Source organism: Sceloporus undulatus, chromosome 6, assembly GCF_019175285.1.
Source record: "Sceloporus undulatus isolate JIND9_A2432 ecotype Alabama chromosome 6, SceUnd_v1.1, whole genome shotgun sequence".
NCBI lineage: Eukaryota > Metazoa > Chordata > Lepidosauria > Squamata > Phrynosomatidae > Sceloporus > Sceloporus undulatus.
Window position 1 is genome coordinate 123,883 of NC_056527.1, and position 17,124 is coordinate 141,006.

The 17,124-nt window shown below is 63.8% G+C and overlaps 2 protein-coding genes across 3 annotated transcripts in view; both read left to right on the top strand.

The window, feature by feature from the left end:
- The window catches only part of TMUB1 (transmembrane and ubiquitin like domain containing 1), a 162,211-nt gene that overhangs the window by 45,913 nt on the left and 99,174 nt on the right, over positions 1–17,124 (top strand). The window lies entirely within an intron of this gene.
- LOC121932787 (IQ and AAA domain-containing protein 1-like) lies at positions 518–16,295 on the top strand. The gene is given in 22 exon segments (XM_042471766.1): positions 518–1,048; positions 1,141–1,260; positions 1,367–1,624; positions 1,998–2,203; positions 2,296–2,380; positions 2,478–2,624; positions 2,750–2,819; positions 2,908–3,014; positions 3,104–3,363; positions 4,590–4,672; positions 5,323–5,430; positions 5,559–5,609; positions 5,612–5,700; positions 5,836–5,925; positions 6,138–6,315; positions 6,465–6,703; positions 7,115–7,218; positions 9,857–10,233; positions 12,459–12,726; positions 12,813–13,344; positions 15,676–15,789; positions 15,931–16,295. Coding segments are annotated over 22 exon segments (4,203 nt in total). The 3' UTR covers positions 16,117–16,295.

The following is a 17,124-nucleotide window of genomic DNA, read 5'->3' on the forward strand; positions in this document are numbered from 1 at the left end:
AACTTGGAGGCCAGAGAGAGACTGGCAGCAGAAGGTGAATTCAACATGGCAAGGAAAGTTACTCCTAGCGTCTCGCTGGAGCTCCTATTCTGCCCTGAAGGAAGACCCCATGGCAACCCTTCAGCCTCTGCTTGACAAGAGCCTTCTCCGAAGGACAGAGGCGCCCAGTGGAATGCAGTTCCCTGCAGCTTCCATCCGCCGCTCCCTTGTGGCCTAGCTCTGGAGCGCCCCATCCTCTGTGGTTCCAAGCCACATGCTCTCAGCCTCAGGGAAAGGAAATGGCCTGGGTTCAAAAGAGGCCCAGGGGGGCTTGCAGCGCCATCTTTTCCCCCTTGAAATCCACCTCTGACCCGGGTCAGTCCTGCTCCTCGGGGCTGGTCATCCCGGGCTCCTCCCGTTCCCTCGTTCCTATGGGAACCGGAGGCCACAATGGGGGGTGGAGCCCAGCCTTCCCGCCTCTCGGGGGGGGGGGGTCTTCGCCGGTGGTGCTTCCTGGGCGGAGGGAGACGGGGTCGCCATGGCCAGCAGGTTGGTAGGCGCCCTCCCTGCAAAAGGAGGGTCCCGGCCCCCGGACGGAGGAAGGGTGGCGGGGCTCTGCCGGGGGAGGCTACGGAGCCTGGGCCTTTCGGTTGCTTTGCCTTATTGCCTTCCCGGCTTTCCCTCTGAGGGCCTTCCCCGGCCTCTGACCCCTGACCCCAGCCCCCAACCCTTCCCCCGCAGCACCTACGGCCGCCTTTGGCGGGAGTCGCGGGTGACGCTGCAGGAGCTGCTGGCCGAGGAGCTGCCGACGGAGCCGGCCAAGGGCGAGCGGAGCCGGGGCGCCTTCCAGCAGGCGGTGGGCACGCTCTTCGTGCGCTACGTGCAGACGGCGCGGCGGCTGGAGGCCTGCTACGACCAGGTGGTCCACCCGCAGAAGCGCCTGGTGCTCCGGCAGCTGCTGGACGGCGTCCTGGGCCGCCTCCTGGAGCTCAAGCAGCAGCTGGTGGAGCTGGACCTCTCCGAGTACCACTACCTGGACCACGTCCTCGAGGAGCTCAAGCTCACCCCGGTCAGGAGCCGCCCGCGCCGGCGCCGGGAAGGAGGCAGGGCGGCAGCCCGGCGGCTCTCCGGGCCTCCCTGACCGGGACCCCTTCTCCGCAGGCCGAGCTGGAGCTGCCCATCCCCAAGTACTTCCTGGGCGAGCGCGCCAAGGTGCTGCAGGAGCGCCAGGAGGTGCTGGCGGGGCTCCTCGCCCGCCTGGGACCGGCCAAGGACCTCGCCGTGAGAGCCCTTCTTGCCTCGCTCCCTCCCTTCCTCCCTCCCTTCCCCGGGGCCAGGCGCCCCTCTCGGGCGGCTCCGCTGAGCCCGCGATGCTCTCCCTTCTCAGCCGCCCAGGGCCTCGATGCCGCGGGAGGAGGCGGTGCGGCTGATCCAGGTGGCGGAGCGGATGCGCCAGGGCCGCCTTCGGGCCCGCTTCATGTGGGAGATCCGCCGCGACGAGGAGCGGGAGCGCCGGGCGAGGGAGAGCGGACTCTCGGAGCCCAACCGGGACATGGCCGCCACCTGCATCCAGAAGGTCCGGGGGGCTCCTCTCGAGGCCAAGGCCGCGGCGGGAGGGGGGTCTTCGTGCCCGGAGGGGGGGGCGGCCCTTTGAAGCGGCTCTTGTCCCCGGCCGGCAGATCTGGAAGGGCTGCGTCGTGCGGCGTTTGACCAAGGCTGCGCAGCAGATGGAGATGACCTTCATCGGCATGGTAGGAGCCCCTCTCCCTCCCTCCCTCCCTCCCTCCCTCCCTCCGAGGCCGCGCTCGCCCCCTCCCCGCCATTCGCCAGAGTTGAGTTCAGCGTTTTAAATCATTGTCTCCTCGTCCTCGGAAAGATGCTATTTAAAATCCATTTGGGGCCCAATGAGGCGGGAAAGTGCCTGGGCTGCTGCCGGGCAGAGAGGCGCGGCCCTCGGGAGGAGCCCATTAGGGCCATTGCCTCGCCTCCGCTAATGGACCCTCGCCCCGAACGCCAAGGAGATGGAGCCGGAGCTGATGGGCCCCTCGCCGGCCATGATCCGGGCCCAGCTGGGCGAGGAGCTGCGGCGCATGCGCCAGGCGGACCACGAGGCCGAGTACCAGGAGGCCCTGGACCACGTCCGCGACGCCATCTACGAAGTGGAGGGGCCCAGCATGCGCGAGGCCCTCAAGGACCAGCTCCGCCAGTGGTTCATCGAGTGCCGGTGAGCAGCCCGCGCCCGCCCCGGCCTCTAGTCCCAACTCCCCGGGAGCCCCGGGGACACAAACCCTGCTCTGCCTCTCCTCTCCGCCGCAGGGACCTGACCGGCCGCTTCCCGGAGTACCCCGAGGAGGGCCTGGGGGGCTGCGCCGCCCTCTTCGCCCAGAAGACCCCCGAGGAGGTAAGGGCCGCGGGGCCGGGAGGGACGGGGCTCTGGTCCGGAGCCGGGCCCCGGGGCCTCCTCCTGACTCTGCCCCCCGCGGCGACGACGCCGGCAGGTGAAGGAAGAGCTGGACCTGGCCGAGATCCAGGCGGAGAAGAAGAAGAAGGAGAAAGGCAAGGAGAAAGGCAAGAAGGAGGAGGAGGAGGAGAAGAAGAAGAAAGGCGGCAAGAAGGAGGGAGAGAAGGCCAAGGACAAGAAAGCGGTGAGCCCTGCTCCCTCCCTCCCTCCTTCCCTCCCTGGTGCCCCCAGCCCCCGCAGAGAGGGGCCCTTGGGACCCGCTGGCCATCTGTCTGTCTGTCTGTCGGTGCTGAGGGCCTGTCTCCTCAGGAGGAAGACGAAGGGCTCGGCGCCTCCCGCTTCCTGGCCGCCATCAACCAGGGCTTCCTCCGCTACACCGGTGAGTAGCACCCCGGCTGGCCCTGCCCTCCCGCCAGCCCCGCCGGCCCCTCCTTGCTCCACTGACCCCGCTGCCGCCCCCGGCCCAGGCTGCTGGAGCGACCGAGACGAGGCCGTCAACTTGGAGCAGCGCTACCAGGAGGAGCTGATCAAGGCGGAGAAGCGGCGCGAGGTCGAGGCCGAGATCCGGCTGCAGGTGGGACCCGGAGGAGGGCAGGGGCCCGAGGGGGGCGCCCCAAAACCCCTTCCCTTCCCCGCGTCTCCTTCTCTCTTTCTTCCCGGCAGGTGGACGAGCTGATGCGGGAGGAGCTGCAGAACCTCCGGAGGGCGGTGGACCAGGAAGAGATCCGGCCGGCTAAGCCCAAGAAGCCCCGGAGGGCCGGCAAGGTCTGAGGGACCCCCTTCCCTTCCCTTCTGGGGGCGGCCGGGAGGCGGGAAGGAAAGAAGGGAGGGAGGGATCCCTTGCCAACGGGCTTCCTCTGGCTTTCTTGGCGCAGAAAAAAAGGGAAGAAAGGCAAGAAGGAGAAGGACTTGACCCCGGACAGGTAGGACTCTGGGGAGCCCCCGCCCCACTCCAAGGGGCCGGTCTGGGCCCTCAACCGGCACCGGAGAGGAAACGGAAGCTGCCCCCGGAGGCCGGACGGAGGTGCTGCTGGTCACTCGAAGGCAGGGCCCGCCCCCCCCGCGGAGGCAGGATCGCTCTTTTTTTGGGGGGGGGGTCCACCTGGAGGCCCCGTTTCTGCGGGCTCTGGGTCCGGCCTCGGTGGCGCCTGCTGCCCCAGATGCGCCCCCTTTGGACTACTGTGAGGCGCCCTGCCTGGGGCTGCCCTGGAAAGACAAGGTGCTGCTGGGGTGCCATGAGTCCCAGTGTGGGTTTGTCAGGCCTTTTGCCCTCGGGGCCCCAGATCCTCAGGCGAGGGCCCCGGTTGGGGACAGGCCTTCTCGGTGGCTGCCCCCAGAGTTTGGGAGCCCTTTCTGTAGAGTCCCGGCGGCCCCCTTGACAAACTGAAACCTTTCTTATTCAGACAGGCTTCTAAAACAGGAAGGTGGCAAAGTATGGGCTGCTTGGAGCTGTTTTAACCCAACTCTTCCTAATTGATTAGTAACCCTTCATCTTTTAAAATGGCATTTTCCTTTTTCAAAATGGCTGTTTTGCCTTAATCTTCCTTTTCTGTGGTTTTTAATTTGTCTTGTTTTGGATCAAGAGTTGCTTCGCGGAGCAGTTTTGGGAGAAAAGGATAATACAAAGAAACATCACAACCCCAGTCCTTTCAGGGGAATCACCACCCCCCCACTGGCTTCCCCCCACTTGAGGCTGTGGGGGTTCCCCCCTCCCCACATGGGGCTGTCTTTAAGCCCCTGGGAGTCATGGCGACCCTGTCACGGGGCTTTCTTGGCCAGATTTCTTCAGAGAGGGGTTGCCCCCAGTGCCTTCCTCTGCGGCTGAGAGAGTGTCACTTGCCCAAGGCTTCCCAGTGGGTTTACATGGCGAGGAGAGGATCGGGGCCCGGGTCCCCCAGCGCCTCCTTGGCCGGAATGCTTTGATTGAGATTTCCTGCATGGCAGAAGGAGGTTGGACTGGATCAGGGCCCTTGTGGTCTCTTCCAACTCTCCGAGTCTAAGATTCCTTGGGAGTCTGCTAGCAGGGCAGTTTTCCGTGGGAAGAAAGCGGACCCAGCAGGATTCGAACCGTGGTCCCTCGCAGTCGGCCTCGCTGGCTCTGGCCGCCCATTCCGGCTGCGAGGGAGGGTGACCCCGGCCTTCTCCCCAGGACTGTGGACTCTCTCTACGAGGAGCTCGTCCTCCACGGAATCATCAAAAGGCCCCCGAAGGTTCAGCTGGCGGAGTACGCAGGTGCGTGGGGAGGGGTCTCTTCCGTTGCTCCCCAAACCGGGCCTCTGCCACAGAAGGGGCTTTGGCGGGGAGGGGTGGTGGTGCTTCTGTCCATTTCGGGCAGGATTGCTTCAGAGGGCTTCGCCGCTTCCTTCCTCTGAGGCTGAGAGAGTGTGACTCACCCCTGGCCGCCAGCGGCGTTCCGTAGTCTCCGGTGCAATAGCCCTGCGCCCACCCACGGCGCCAGGCTGGCTCTCAAGGGGGCCTGACCAGACCGAGGGGGAGACCCCCTCAAGGCCGGAGAGCTTAGAGGGCTGACCAGCTGGAGCCAGGCCGGGAGGGCAGGAGGCGCTCCGCGGAAGGCCTGCGGAGGGAATCGGGGAAGAGTTTGGCTTTCAAAGGGCGGTGGGTCTCTGGGTGGTCAGCGGCTGAAAGGGGGGCGTGGAGGGGGTCTCTGCCAGCCAGGGATGATGGACCTTACAGCTTCTCGCGGCTATGGGATGCCCGCCGCTCGGCCCTAGGGCCGCCGATGGCCTTTTGGCCTGCTCTCCCGGTGTGGCCCCAGGGCTGCGGTCAATTTCTCTGCAAGGGAAGGGGGCATTGGGACTGGATGGGCTTCGGCCACCCCCCAGGGCCCTCCATCCGCCCCACTTCCCCCCCCCCCCCCGCAGGTGATTTCTGCTACCTGGGCACCGTCCTGCGGCAGCAGCGGATTGAGCCGACGCCGTCGACGCTGGACGTCCGGCAGAACATCACCCTGTACGCCATCCTGCGCCTGGGTAGGTGGTCCTGAAGCCAGGCAGCCCCCGACCCATAAACCCACCCGCCGCCCCCTTCCTTCCGTCCTTCCTTTCCTTCTCCTTCCTTCCGGCCTCCACCCTTTCCCTGCTCCTCCCTTCGCCCGCAGGGTCCCCCGCAGTCCACGAGTCCGCGCCGCTGGTGAGGTCGGTGCTGCTGGCCGTCCGTCGGGCACCGGGAAGAGATGCTGGTCCACGCCGGTGCACCGAGACGGCGCCAACCTCTTCGACCTCTCTCCGGAAGAACCTGGGGCAAGTACCCGCGGCAAGAGCGGCCCCTCCAGATGCTGGTCCACCTGGTGCTCAGGTACCCCGGGGGAAGGGAGGGGAGGGGAAGGGCCGACTGAGGGAGGGAGGGCTCACGCGACCCCTTCCCCTCCTCCGCAGGTGGCCCGTATTTTGTGCAGCCCGCCGCATCTGGGTGGGAAACGGAGGAGAAGACGTTTTACAAAGAAGGTCCCGAAAGAGGAGAAGGAGGTCCGTGGCTTTTGGGGGGGGGGGGGTTCCGAGGAGGGAGGGAGGAGAGAAGCGGCGCCCCGGCCATTGGGGGGAGAGGAGGGAAAGGGGACCCACGCGCCCTCCCCTCTTTTGGCGGGGCTGGGGGGGGGTCAAGGAGGCGGTGTGTGTGTGTGAGATGGGGGGTCCACGACGCCCCCTCCGTCCGCCCCTCCGTCCCTCCCTCCCTCCAGTCCGACCCCCGGAGGCTGCGGAAGGACCTGCCCCGGGCCCTCCGCCTGCTGAAGCCCGGCGACCGGGTGCTGCTGATGGGCACCTCGGACAAGCCCTACCTGGCGGACGTCAAGGGCCTCTGCAAGACCTACGAGCGGATCCTGCTCATCCCCCGCCCGGACTACGCCTCGCGATACGGTGGGTGGGCTCCGGGGCGGAGGGCGAGGGCGAGGAAGAAGGCGAGGGAGGGTCCGGAGCCAGCGAGGGGAACGGGGCGAGGCTGGCTCCGCGGGGCCAGGTGGGTCCGGGAGCCCCTGACCCCGCTCTCCCTGCTTCCTTCTGCCCAGTGGCCTGGCAGCGCCTGATCCAGAAGCACGGCGGGGCGGTGACCAGCGGGCTGGACCTGAGCTCGCTGACCAAGGTCTCGGACGGCTACAGCCAGGGAGCGATGGCCAGGGCGGTCCAGGCGGTGCTGAGCGAGCGGAGGCTCCTGCAGCTGCCCAAGAGGCCCCTCCACGCCGCCGAGCTGCTCCAGATGCTGGCCCGCTCCGACCCCATCTTCCCGGAGGAGGAGCAGATGCTCAAGGTGACCCCCCCCCCGAAGAGATCCCGGGGCAGGAAAGCATAGCAGGGGGGACCAGGCATCAGCCTTAGGTAGAACTTCCCCAGGGCTGGACGGGGTCTGGGTGGCCCTCTGTCCCATGACTGGGTCTTCCTGCATGGCCGAAGGGGCCGGATTGACTGACCCTCGGGGGCTTTCTTTTCCAGCCATTGGGATCCATCTTTTGGGCGCAGCCTTGGGTCCAGTTCCAGGGAACGGTGGCCTGTAGAGTCGATCAACCGACTTTGCTGAAGAGGGAGGGAGGAAGGCCGCCTTGTTCCCCCCCCCCGTCCAACCCCCGACCCCCTTGGCCGGGGGGGGGAGTAGGGGGTCCCTGTTGCTGCCAGACCCCCCCCCCCAATTCCTGTGTGGCTGAGCCCTCCTCCTCTTTCCCAGGAATGGTACAGCAAGACCCCGCTGGGCAAGAGGAAGGCGAAGGAGGAGGAGGAGCTGCTGAAGGCGGCGGAGGCAAAGGACAAGAAGAAGAAGAAGAAGAAATAGTCTGTGTGTAGAAAGGCTGCTTCCTGGATCCCGGCGCTTTCTTTGCACCGAAATGCAAAGCACAGTAAAAGTATTCAAAGGAATCGAGACATGGGTCTGCGGTCCCTAAAACGGTTCCCCGGCGTCCCTCGCGATGCCCTGGCGGCAATCAGGAAAGGCCTGGCCATTTCCTGAAGCCATTCTTGGAAAGAGCGGGCAAATGGAGGATGATACGGGAGATCATGGCTTAAAAGGGAAGAGCATCCCGCTCCTCCCGAAAGAAGCAACGGCTGGGCCCCAAACGATGCAGGGTCCTTGCCGCCCGGGTCTCTCTCTCTCTCTCTCTGTCTTTTGAGCTAACACCGAAACCAGGCTCACGAAAGAAGCTGGGCAATTTCGTATTCACAAGCCTCAATATAAGAGCAGCCTGACTGGTGTCCTTTGGGCTGCATCTTCACTGCAGAAGTGACCCAGCTTGACACCACTTTAGCTGCCATGGCTCAGTGCGATGGGATTCTGGGAACTGTCGTTTGTTGTTGCCAGAGAAGGCTAAGCGTCTCACAAAACTACATTCCCCAGCATTCCATAGCGCGGAGCCATGGCAGTTAAAGTGGTGTCAACCCGGATTATTTCTGCAGTGTGGATGCAGCTTTGGGAAATCAGCTCCCCCAGTTTTCCTCCCATTTGCCCAGTTCTGGGATGGGATGACCACTGCCGGCGGCGGCGGCGGCGGCGCATACAGGCCGCTCTCTTCCCGCCCTCCATGTCAGGCTTCCTGGGCTTCGCCTGCTTCCACGCTTCGGATCTCCCTCCCTAAGTTCCGCCGGTGGCCCACTTCCCCGCTTCTGACTCTGGCGAGCCCTCCGTCCTTTGCCAAGGAGAAAGCCCACCTCCCTGGGAGCTTCCCATCTGGATGGTGGCTCGGAGGCCCGCTGCCCAGCCCTCCCTCCTGGCTGCGGGAGTGATGGGCCTTCGGGCAGTAGGAGCCGAGTGTGTTTTGGCCCTTAGTCTTTCCTCCACAAGGACAGCACCATACAGTATAACCCTCGGCTTCTGCAGCCAAGCTTGCCTCTCTTCTGCTTGGGAAGCATATCGGGATGGGCCTGACTTGTCGGGAGTCTCCCAAGGCTTCGTTTAGGAACCAAGGGTTGAAACAGGAAAAGTCCCAAAGCTAAACCTGTCAGAGATGAGCTTTCCGTCGCAGAGTGGCAGGGAAAGACCTGCCCGATCGACCCTGCGAACTGAAACTGGCTCAAACAAGGCATGGAGCTTATGGTTAATGAAAGGTCTGCTGGTGGTTTGAATGTATATCTGCCTCCCAAGGACCTCCTGGACAGACGGGGTCAGAGAAGAAGAGAGAGAGAGAGAGGGGGGGGGGGGCGGAGGAGAAGCAGGGGATGGCCGCCAAAGACGACGACGACGAAGGAGGAGGAGAAGAAGAAGAAGAAGCAGCTCTTCTGCCACTAACCTCTGGAAGGAAGTGGCTTGGATCACAGGGTTTCTGGGTTCCTTTTTGATTGACCTTTCTCCCACAAGAGGATCCGGGAGGTCCTTAGGACCATGCAATTCAAAAGACAGAAGGGAGCAAATGGGAGGGAGGGAGGGAGGCGGCAGCAGCAGCAGCAGCAGCAGCAGGGTTTGACAGGCAGGAGATGCTGCCTTGACTGCTCCGAAGAGCGAGCGAGCGAGCGAGCGAGAGACCGGGGACTCGGTTGTGTTTCCAAAGGCTTTGCGGGGACTTGGATTAGGCCGGGCTCCGAGTCAGGACTGGACTCCCTGGGCACTCAGCCTGCCCTTTGGCGTCTTGCAAGCAGCCTGGGCTCAGGCCAGCCGCATATGGGCAAAGTGGCTTGTCAGCCCTCCCTTGCGGCTGCATTCACCAAGAGCATCAGGAAGGGATGAACACCTGCAGACTCAACGCGGAGCAAGTGGCTGGATGGACTGACCTCCGGCAGTGTCCGAATGCCTTTAAGCAATTGGCGCATCTCTCCTCCTTAGAACGGTTTTTCTAACTGAAGTCTCTGGCAAGCTCCTGACCGGCCACTTTCGTCGGGAAGGAAGCCCATATTGCAATGGCTCCGTCTTCGGTGGCACGGATTCCAAGGATCCATTGAGTCAAAACGCCTTTAAATTCCTCAGACCCCCTTTAAATATTAAATGTCTGCCACGAAGACCAAACTGGTCCTTCTTCCTGAACATAGACCCAGGCTGCATCTACACTGGAGAAATAACCCAGTTTGGCACCGCTTTAACTCTTTTTGGCTCCATGCCATGGAATCCTGGGGGTTGGAGTATGTTGTGGGGCCTTCCTTCATTAAGCTCCGCTCCGCTCCGGGCCCACAACAAACTCCAACTCCCAGAATTCCACAACCTGGAGCCAAAAAGAGTTAAAGCGGTGCCAAACCGGGTTATTTCTCCGGTGTGGCTGCAGCCCCAGTTACCTCTGGCGGTTGTGCGAACACTGAAGCAGAAGCCAAAGGGTGTCCAGCAATAATCTCTCTCTCTCCTTAGTCCTGGAGAGAAGTGACCAGTGACACTATTCTGGGAGCCGATGACGAACGAGAGCCTCCTCCTCTCTGGTCGCAGGGGGCTATTTTTACCTCCTCGGGACTCAGGCCGGGGGCGAGTGGCTGGTCTCGCGGGGGCGGAAGAAGGAAGGAAGGAAGGAAGGAAGGAAGAGGCGAAGCAGCGCCAGCTCCTCAAGGCCTCCCCTCCCCGCCCCATGTCTCTGCCCCGCGGACCCTCGCCGTCCTCCCCCTCCCTCTGCTCCCGGGGGGGCGATGGGGGGCGGCGGGGCGGGGAGGGTCCCGCCAGGAGGGCCGCCGCCGCCCTCCCCCTCCTCCGCCGCCCTCCGCGGCCAAGGGGCGCCCCCTCCCGCCGCAGGGAGCCCCTCGAGTGCCGGGACGCGGTGCTGCAGAACGCCCTCTTCGCCGGGGACCTGGCCCAGGTGCGGCGCCTCTTCTGCCGGGGAGCCCAGGTCGACCTGGTCATCCGGGCCAAGAGCCAGGACCCGCGCTGGACCTCCCAGGAATGGGGTAGGGCCGGGCGGGGGGGAAGGGCGCCGGACCTGGGGACCTGGGGGGGAGAGACCCCATCCAGGGAGGAGGTCCGTCGGGGGGAAGGAAGCACCCCACCCAAGTACCCCCACACACACACACACATGGCCCCCTGTTCTCTGGTCTGGGGTGACCTCTAGGCCCCGCGAGCGAGGAGGGGGCAGTTCAAGAGACCCCCGTGGAGGAGGGCTCTTCTTTTATGGGTTCCCCTTGAGGCTGGGGGTCCCACACAGGGCTCCTCGGCGGGGAGGACGGAGGGGTCTCTCGACCCGAAAGGAGAGTCTCCTCCCCAAACCCACAGACACACGCAGGAACCTGGGGGGGGGGAAGAGGGGCGGAAACTTGGAAGCGCCTAGAGACAGGCAAAAAGGCCTCCCCAAAACCCCGGGCTGGGGGGGGCCGGGGGGGGGGGGGGGCTGCTGGTCAGTCGGAAAGCGGAGGGGCGCGGGGAAGGGTCTAGTCTGTGCCGGATGGGCCACGCTCCCCCTGAAGAGGCAGGGTCGCATTTGGGGAGGAGGGGGCTCCACCTGGACTCGGCCTTGAAGCGGGAGAGCCACGTTCTGCGCTGCTTTTGCCCATGATCATCCTGATTATTCGTATGCTTTATGGATATAGCGCTGCAGATGTACATCTAAACCTCTTCCCTTCCAGAAGCTCAGACCCAGTAGGTTTTTACCAAATCCCTGTGGAGCCTGCCCTCCGTGGCCCAGGCCTTAGCCATACCCCTCCCCTCTCCCCGGATTGGGCTCCTGTAAGACCCTCCACTTGGGGCTGCCCTTGAAGAGCGTTCGGAACCATCGGCTGGTTCACTGGGTCAGGGTTCGGGGGAGGAAGCCCATCTCCTTGGCCTGCGATGTCGACCCCGAGGCCCCTTTGCGAGCCAGGAAGCCCCATAGCCCCGCCCCAAAGGGACTGAGGGAGGGGCCCCGGGGCTGCCCCCATAGGGCCCCTGCCCCGTCCACCTGGGAGAGGCTGTGTCTTTAGGGGGCAGCCCCCGGGCCCCTCCCTCAGTCCCTTTGGGGCGGGGGTTTCGCCGGGTCCGGAAAGTCCTCCCCGTCGCAGGCGAGGTTTTGCAGAAGGGGCAACGGAGAGCCGGACTGTTTTAACTGTTCTTCTTCAATCTTTTTTCGTTGCATTTTATCCTTTTCATGTGTTTCAAAACGGTGGAACTTTAATTCGATTTTAATGCTCGCTTTTTGCACTTCCTTTAAATTGTGAGTCGTTTTCAGCCCCATTTTTTGTGGGAGGAAGCGGGATCGTCGTCGTCATCATGCCTGAGGCCTGATGGCTCTCCCCGCCTTCGGCCCTTGCGAGGAGGAGGAGGCTCCCTTCGGCCGCTCGCTCGGGGTTTGGGAAGGCTGCGCAGTGGGGCCGCCGTGGGGAAACTGAGGGCGGTTTTGGTGGCTTGGGGTTAAGAAATTTTCGCAGCACCAACAGCCAGCAGAAGCCTGTCCTCCCGCGGGGTCTGGATCTGAGCTCCTGGTCAAGAAGCAGGAGGCATTGGTAGGCCAAAGGAAACTGCCTTCATTGCGGCGTTGCTTCTCATCTTTAGCCGCCTCTCCGGTGTGTAAGTCAGCAGGAAACCCGTCTTTAGCAGCACAGCCTGGTTCCTGGGTCCCTGTTTAGGGAGAGAGCGCAGAGGCCGAAGGGCAAGGACCGTTACTGACCCCTAGGAAAGGGGGCTAGGGGACCTCCCAGGCCCAGAGGGCGAGAGCAGGGCCTCCTTCTGGGGCCGAAGGGGCGGGATCGCGCGGGACCCTCCCCGGGCAAGGCAGCCAAGTGGCTTCTCGCCGCCCCCGGTCACAAGGCCGCCCCAAAATAGAAGCCTCCTCCTCCTTCTCCTCCTCCTCGGCCGCGGGTCCTGGGTCGGCCAGCCAGAGGGGCCCATGGAGCCCATCCTGACGCGGAGGGCGGAGGGCCCGGCGCTGGCCTTCTGGAGGGCCCTCCTGGCGGGCGACGGCTGCCAAATCCTCTGCCTGTTGGGCGACCCCGACAGCGGCGTGGGCCCCAACTCCGTCTTCGACACCAGCGACGCGGAGGAGTGGAAGAACTACCGCGGAAACTCCCGCTGGCTGAGTGAGGGAGGGGGGTCCGGGGAGGGGGGTCCCTGGCGGGGTGGAGGGCGCGGGCGGGGCTGGCTGGGGCCGTCCACTGCCACTGAGCCCCCACCCCCCACCCCCGCCTCCCCTCTCTCTCGGCCGCAGGGATCTGGGCGCTGACCTACGAGCAGGAGCTCACCACGCCGCTCCAGGTGACGGCCAGCCGGGGCTACCTGGACTGCCTGCGGCACCTGCTGCTCCGCGGCGCCGAGGTGGACCTGGCCCCCGGCGGACAGACGGCGCTCCACGCGGCCTGCGCCGCCGCCACCACCGACTGCGCCCGGCTCCTGCTCTCCTTCGGCGCCGACCCCGAGGCCCTTTCCGAGGAAGGACTGCGCCCGCTGCACCTCTGCCGGAGCCCTGCCTCGCTCGAGTGAGTGCCGGCGGAGGGGAGGGAGCCTGGGCCGGGGCGGCCGGGGCGCGAGGCGGTTCCCTGCTCCATCTCCTTCTCCGGTGCAGGTGTGCCCGGCTGCTGCTGAGCCACGGAGCCCGGGTCAACGGCGCCTCGGAAGAAGAGAGGGAGGACCGGCCGCTGCACGTGGCCTCGCGGCTTGGGCTGGCGGAGCACGTGCGGCTCTACCTGGACCACGGGGCCGAGCTGGAGGCGTCCAACGCCGAGGGCCAGACCCCGCTCAACGCCGCCTGCGCCCGGAGCCACGCCGCCAGCCCCGGCGGGGAGGACGACGACGACGGCGCCGAGGCCTGCTTCCGGGTCTGCAGGCTGCTGGTGGCGGCGGGGGCCCGCGTCGATGCCCCGGATCGGGACCGGCGGCGCCCGCTGCACCACGCCTGCAAGGCCGCCAACCACCGCGTGGTGGCGCTGCTCCTGGAGCGCGGCGCCAGCGTCAACCTCATGAACTACAGCGGCGGGACCGCGCTCCAGGCCGCGCTCCAGGAGGCCGCCTACCGCCTCGACCTGCGGCCAGAGCTGACCGTGCGGCACCTTCTCAACCACGGCGCCGTCCGCGTCTGGCCCGGAGCCCTCCTCAAGGTGGGCCGCGTGGAGCTGGTGGGTTCGGCTTTCCCTGGGGCTGGGGGCGGGGTCTCTCCGCGGCTGACCATGCGACTTCCCGCAAAGACAGGACCCCCCCGTGCAGCGCCCTGGATTCTCACCGGCTCCGTTTGGGTGGAGCGCATTCCCCATCGGGCTCCCGGACGCATCTCCCGCCTTCCCCGGAGCACCCCGGCCATCTAGCGCCCGGACCCTCGCCCCCGCTCCGCAGTGCCACCCCGCAATTAAAATGTCAGCTGTTAACACCAGATTAAAGGGAGGGTTAAGTGCAGCAGGGCAAGCCCTCTTCCCTGGGACAGCTCCCAAAGAAGGAGACTGTGAAGGACAGGTTGCTTCCCTGTAACAGTCTTTCTTCGAGTGGCCAGGCTCTTACTGTCGGGAAGTTCCTCCTGGTGTTTAGGTGGCATCTCTTTCCACAGAATCATAGAGTTGGAACTAAGTGACCCCAAGAAGGGCCATGCAGCCCACCCCCTTCTGCCATGCAGGAACTCACAGTCAAGGCACCCCCAACAGATAGGCAGCCAGCCTCTGCTTAAAAGCCCCCTCCAAAGAAGGAGGTGCTTTCGAGGGAGGGTCTTCCACTGTCGAACAGCTCTTACTGTCTGGAAGTTCCTCCTGATGTTTAATGGGAATCTCTTTTCCTGTAGTTTGAATCATTTCTTTAATCTCTGGAGCAGCAGAAAACAAGTCTGCTCCATGCTCAATATGGCACCCCTTCCATCATTTTAACGTGGTTATCGAGTCCCCTCTGAACCTTCTCTTCCCAGCTTATATAGCTCTGTCTTTGGAACCTGCTCTACGCCTGATGCATCTGAGGAAGTAGGCTCAAGGCTACCAGCTTCTTTCTTTCAGTCGGTCTGTTAGCTGCTACTAGATCCGTTTGCCTAATAACTGTCCAGACGGACACACTGACGTGTTTGAATTCTTCCCTGGATCTAAACGTGATGCTCCTATTGATGTAGCATTGGCCTTTTTAGCTGCTGCATCACACAGTTGACTCATGTCCAGCCTCTGGTCTACTGGCTCCAGATCCTTTGGACACAAACTGATGTCAATCCATGTTGGGAAATGTAGTTCTTTCTTGGGGATTGTTAGAAACTCAGGAAAGTAAGCAAGATTGTTTAATCTTACTAGCAGAGCTCACACAGCAGACTATGAGGCAAGTAGGGAAACTTTCAACTAGCTCCACTCCTTTCTCCCAGCCCCCCCTCCCCCCCCCCGGGTCCCCCAGTAAAAACACACAGTCACTTGGTTAAAAGTGAAAAGACATAAGTTTACTGTATGAAGAGACAGACAGGTCTAGCTTCCTGTTGCAAGAAATAGGAGGTAGAAAACATGCTTCTTAGAAAAGTCCTATCCCAGCATCTTTTCAGCTCCGGATGCAGCCATGCAAGGTTAGCAGGTAGGTTTAGGGGCTAGCAATGGCGACTCATCTCTGCTTCTTCTTCACCTCAAGACAAAGGGTTAGGTATGTTTTCAAGGGGCAATGAGGAGGGGGTTGTTAGGGGGCAATAAAAATACCATAGACATGCATTACTAGAAGGTCTCAGCAGCATGCGAAGTTGCGCTATCCCAACAATCCAGCTGCCCCCGTCCCACATCTGAACCTTTGGGTTTTTCCTGCCCAGCTGAAGTATCCGACATTTCTTCCTTTTGACATTAATTTTGTTAGTTTTGGCCCAGTTCTCTCATCTGTTAAAGTCATTTTGAATTCTGATCCTGTCTTTTAAGTATTAGCTATCCTTCTTAATGTGGTGTCATCTGCAGATTTGATGAACATGCCCCTTATTCCGTCATCCAGGTCATTGATAAAGATGTTGGATAGGGCAGGGCCCACGCCAGAACCCCACTGGGCACCCCACTGGTCCCAGAGAGGGAGTCCCCTTCTTTGGAGGTCTTTAAACAGAGGCTGGATATTGGGGGGGGGTTGCTTTGATTGTGGCAGAATGGGGCTGGACTGGATCAGGGCCCTTCTTGGGTCTCTTCTAACTCTATGATTCTATGACTTCTCTGCAAGATGAAAAGGAGCCATTGCTGAGTATACTCTTTGGTTCGGCCAGTCAGCCAGTTACAGATACTGTACACCAAACAGAAGCACTCCAGCCCACATTTTATTAGCTTCTTTGCAAGGATATAATGGGGGACCCTGTCAAAGGCCTTACTCAGATCAAGATATGCCACATCCAAGGCATTCATCGGGCGCCTCTGGGACTGAAGGGGGCATTCGGGAGGAACTGTTCGGGGTTCTGAACCGGAGCGGTTAGGCTCTCCAGCAGGGCCCCCCTTTTCTGACCCAGGCTCTCGTGGCAGGTGGTCCGCCATTGCTGCGCGTCCCCGCGGACCCTGGAGGCGCTGCTCAACACCTACGAGCGCGTGCCCGTGACGGAGGAGTGGGCGGAGGCCGTCCCCGAGGAGCTCCTGCAGGTGAGTCTGGGTCTCAGGCCCTCTCCCTGGAAGCGAGGCGGTGGCCAGAGAGAGGCAGGGCGCCCCCTGGCGGCTGAGAGGGAGGGCTCCGGGTCCCGGTCCCTCGGCCTCACCGGCGGCCCCTTCCCACGTTCCTCGCAGCGGTACCGGCGCTTCTTCGAGTCGCTCTTCTCCCTGGGCCGGGGTCCGCGCTGCCTCCAGCACTTGGCCCGCTGCGCCCTCCGAAGGGCCCTCGAGGGTCACCTCCCGGAGGCCCTGGCCGAGCTGCCACTCCCGCCGGCGCTGCTCCGCTTCCTCCTCCTCGACTTCGAGGACGTCCTTTACTAGACGGAGGAGGGCCCGAGCCCAGCCGGAGAGGCCCTCCAAGGACCCGGCAAGGACTGTCTCCCCTGTGAGGCGCTGTGGGCGATTCCCCCGGTCAGCAAGGGCCCCTCGGCCCCCTCCTCTTGGACCTCGGCTGCCCCTGGGGATCCTGCCCCCACCAATAAAGCTCACCTTCGGCGGGACCCGGCGTCCGAGTGGACTAAGGAGGGCTCTCGGGCTCCAGCTCCCCATCGAGGGGCCGCTGGCCGAGGAGGGGGCAGAGGGGCTGGGGGGGCGCCAGGGACAAGGAGCGCGGGAGGAGGATTCGCGCCCACAACCCGCCACCGGCCCCGATCCCGCGAGGAGGATCCCGCGAGTGTAAGCCAGACGTCCCCCAGGAGAGACCCCTCCCTTCACCTCCCCCCCAGGCGACCCTTCTGGGCATCTTGGGGACCCAAGGCCGGCCCATTTTCTGGCGGGGGCCCGGCAGCGGCTTCTCCGGAGAGTGACCCCGGCTGAGGCGCACGTGGTTGGGGTGCCCTCCGTCACTCTCTGGGGCCGGTTCTGCCCTGTCCTTGCTCTGCGCCCGCGAGGGGCCGAGGCCGGGCCCAAGGTCCTCGTTGGCCCCGGCGGATCCCGTCCTGGACGCAAAGGGGCGGAATCGGGGGACCCAGCGTTTCCGTGGGGGCTCAGCCGCCTGCCCTTCCTCGCCCTCCAGGCCAGCTTTGAGCCCCTTCGCTCCCTCCGGACCTGGCGCCAGCAACGCCAGTGGCCGAGAGCCTGTGACCCAAGGGAGGCCACAGGGCGGGCCTCTTCTTTGACAGCTCCCCCAAAAGGCTGCGGCGGGGGCATCCGGAGGCCGGCGGACCCTCCCCTCGCAGGGGCCCCTGGGAGCGCGTGCCCGTGCGCGTGCCCGAGGGGCTGCTGGCGGCGGAGCCCGAGGCACTTCTTCCGCGGAAACATGAGAAGTTTGCAGGGGGGGGAGGTCACCGCGAGGGTCTGGGAACCGCCTCAGCCCCCCCAGCGACCCCC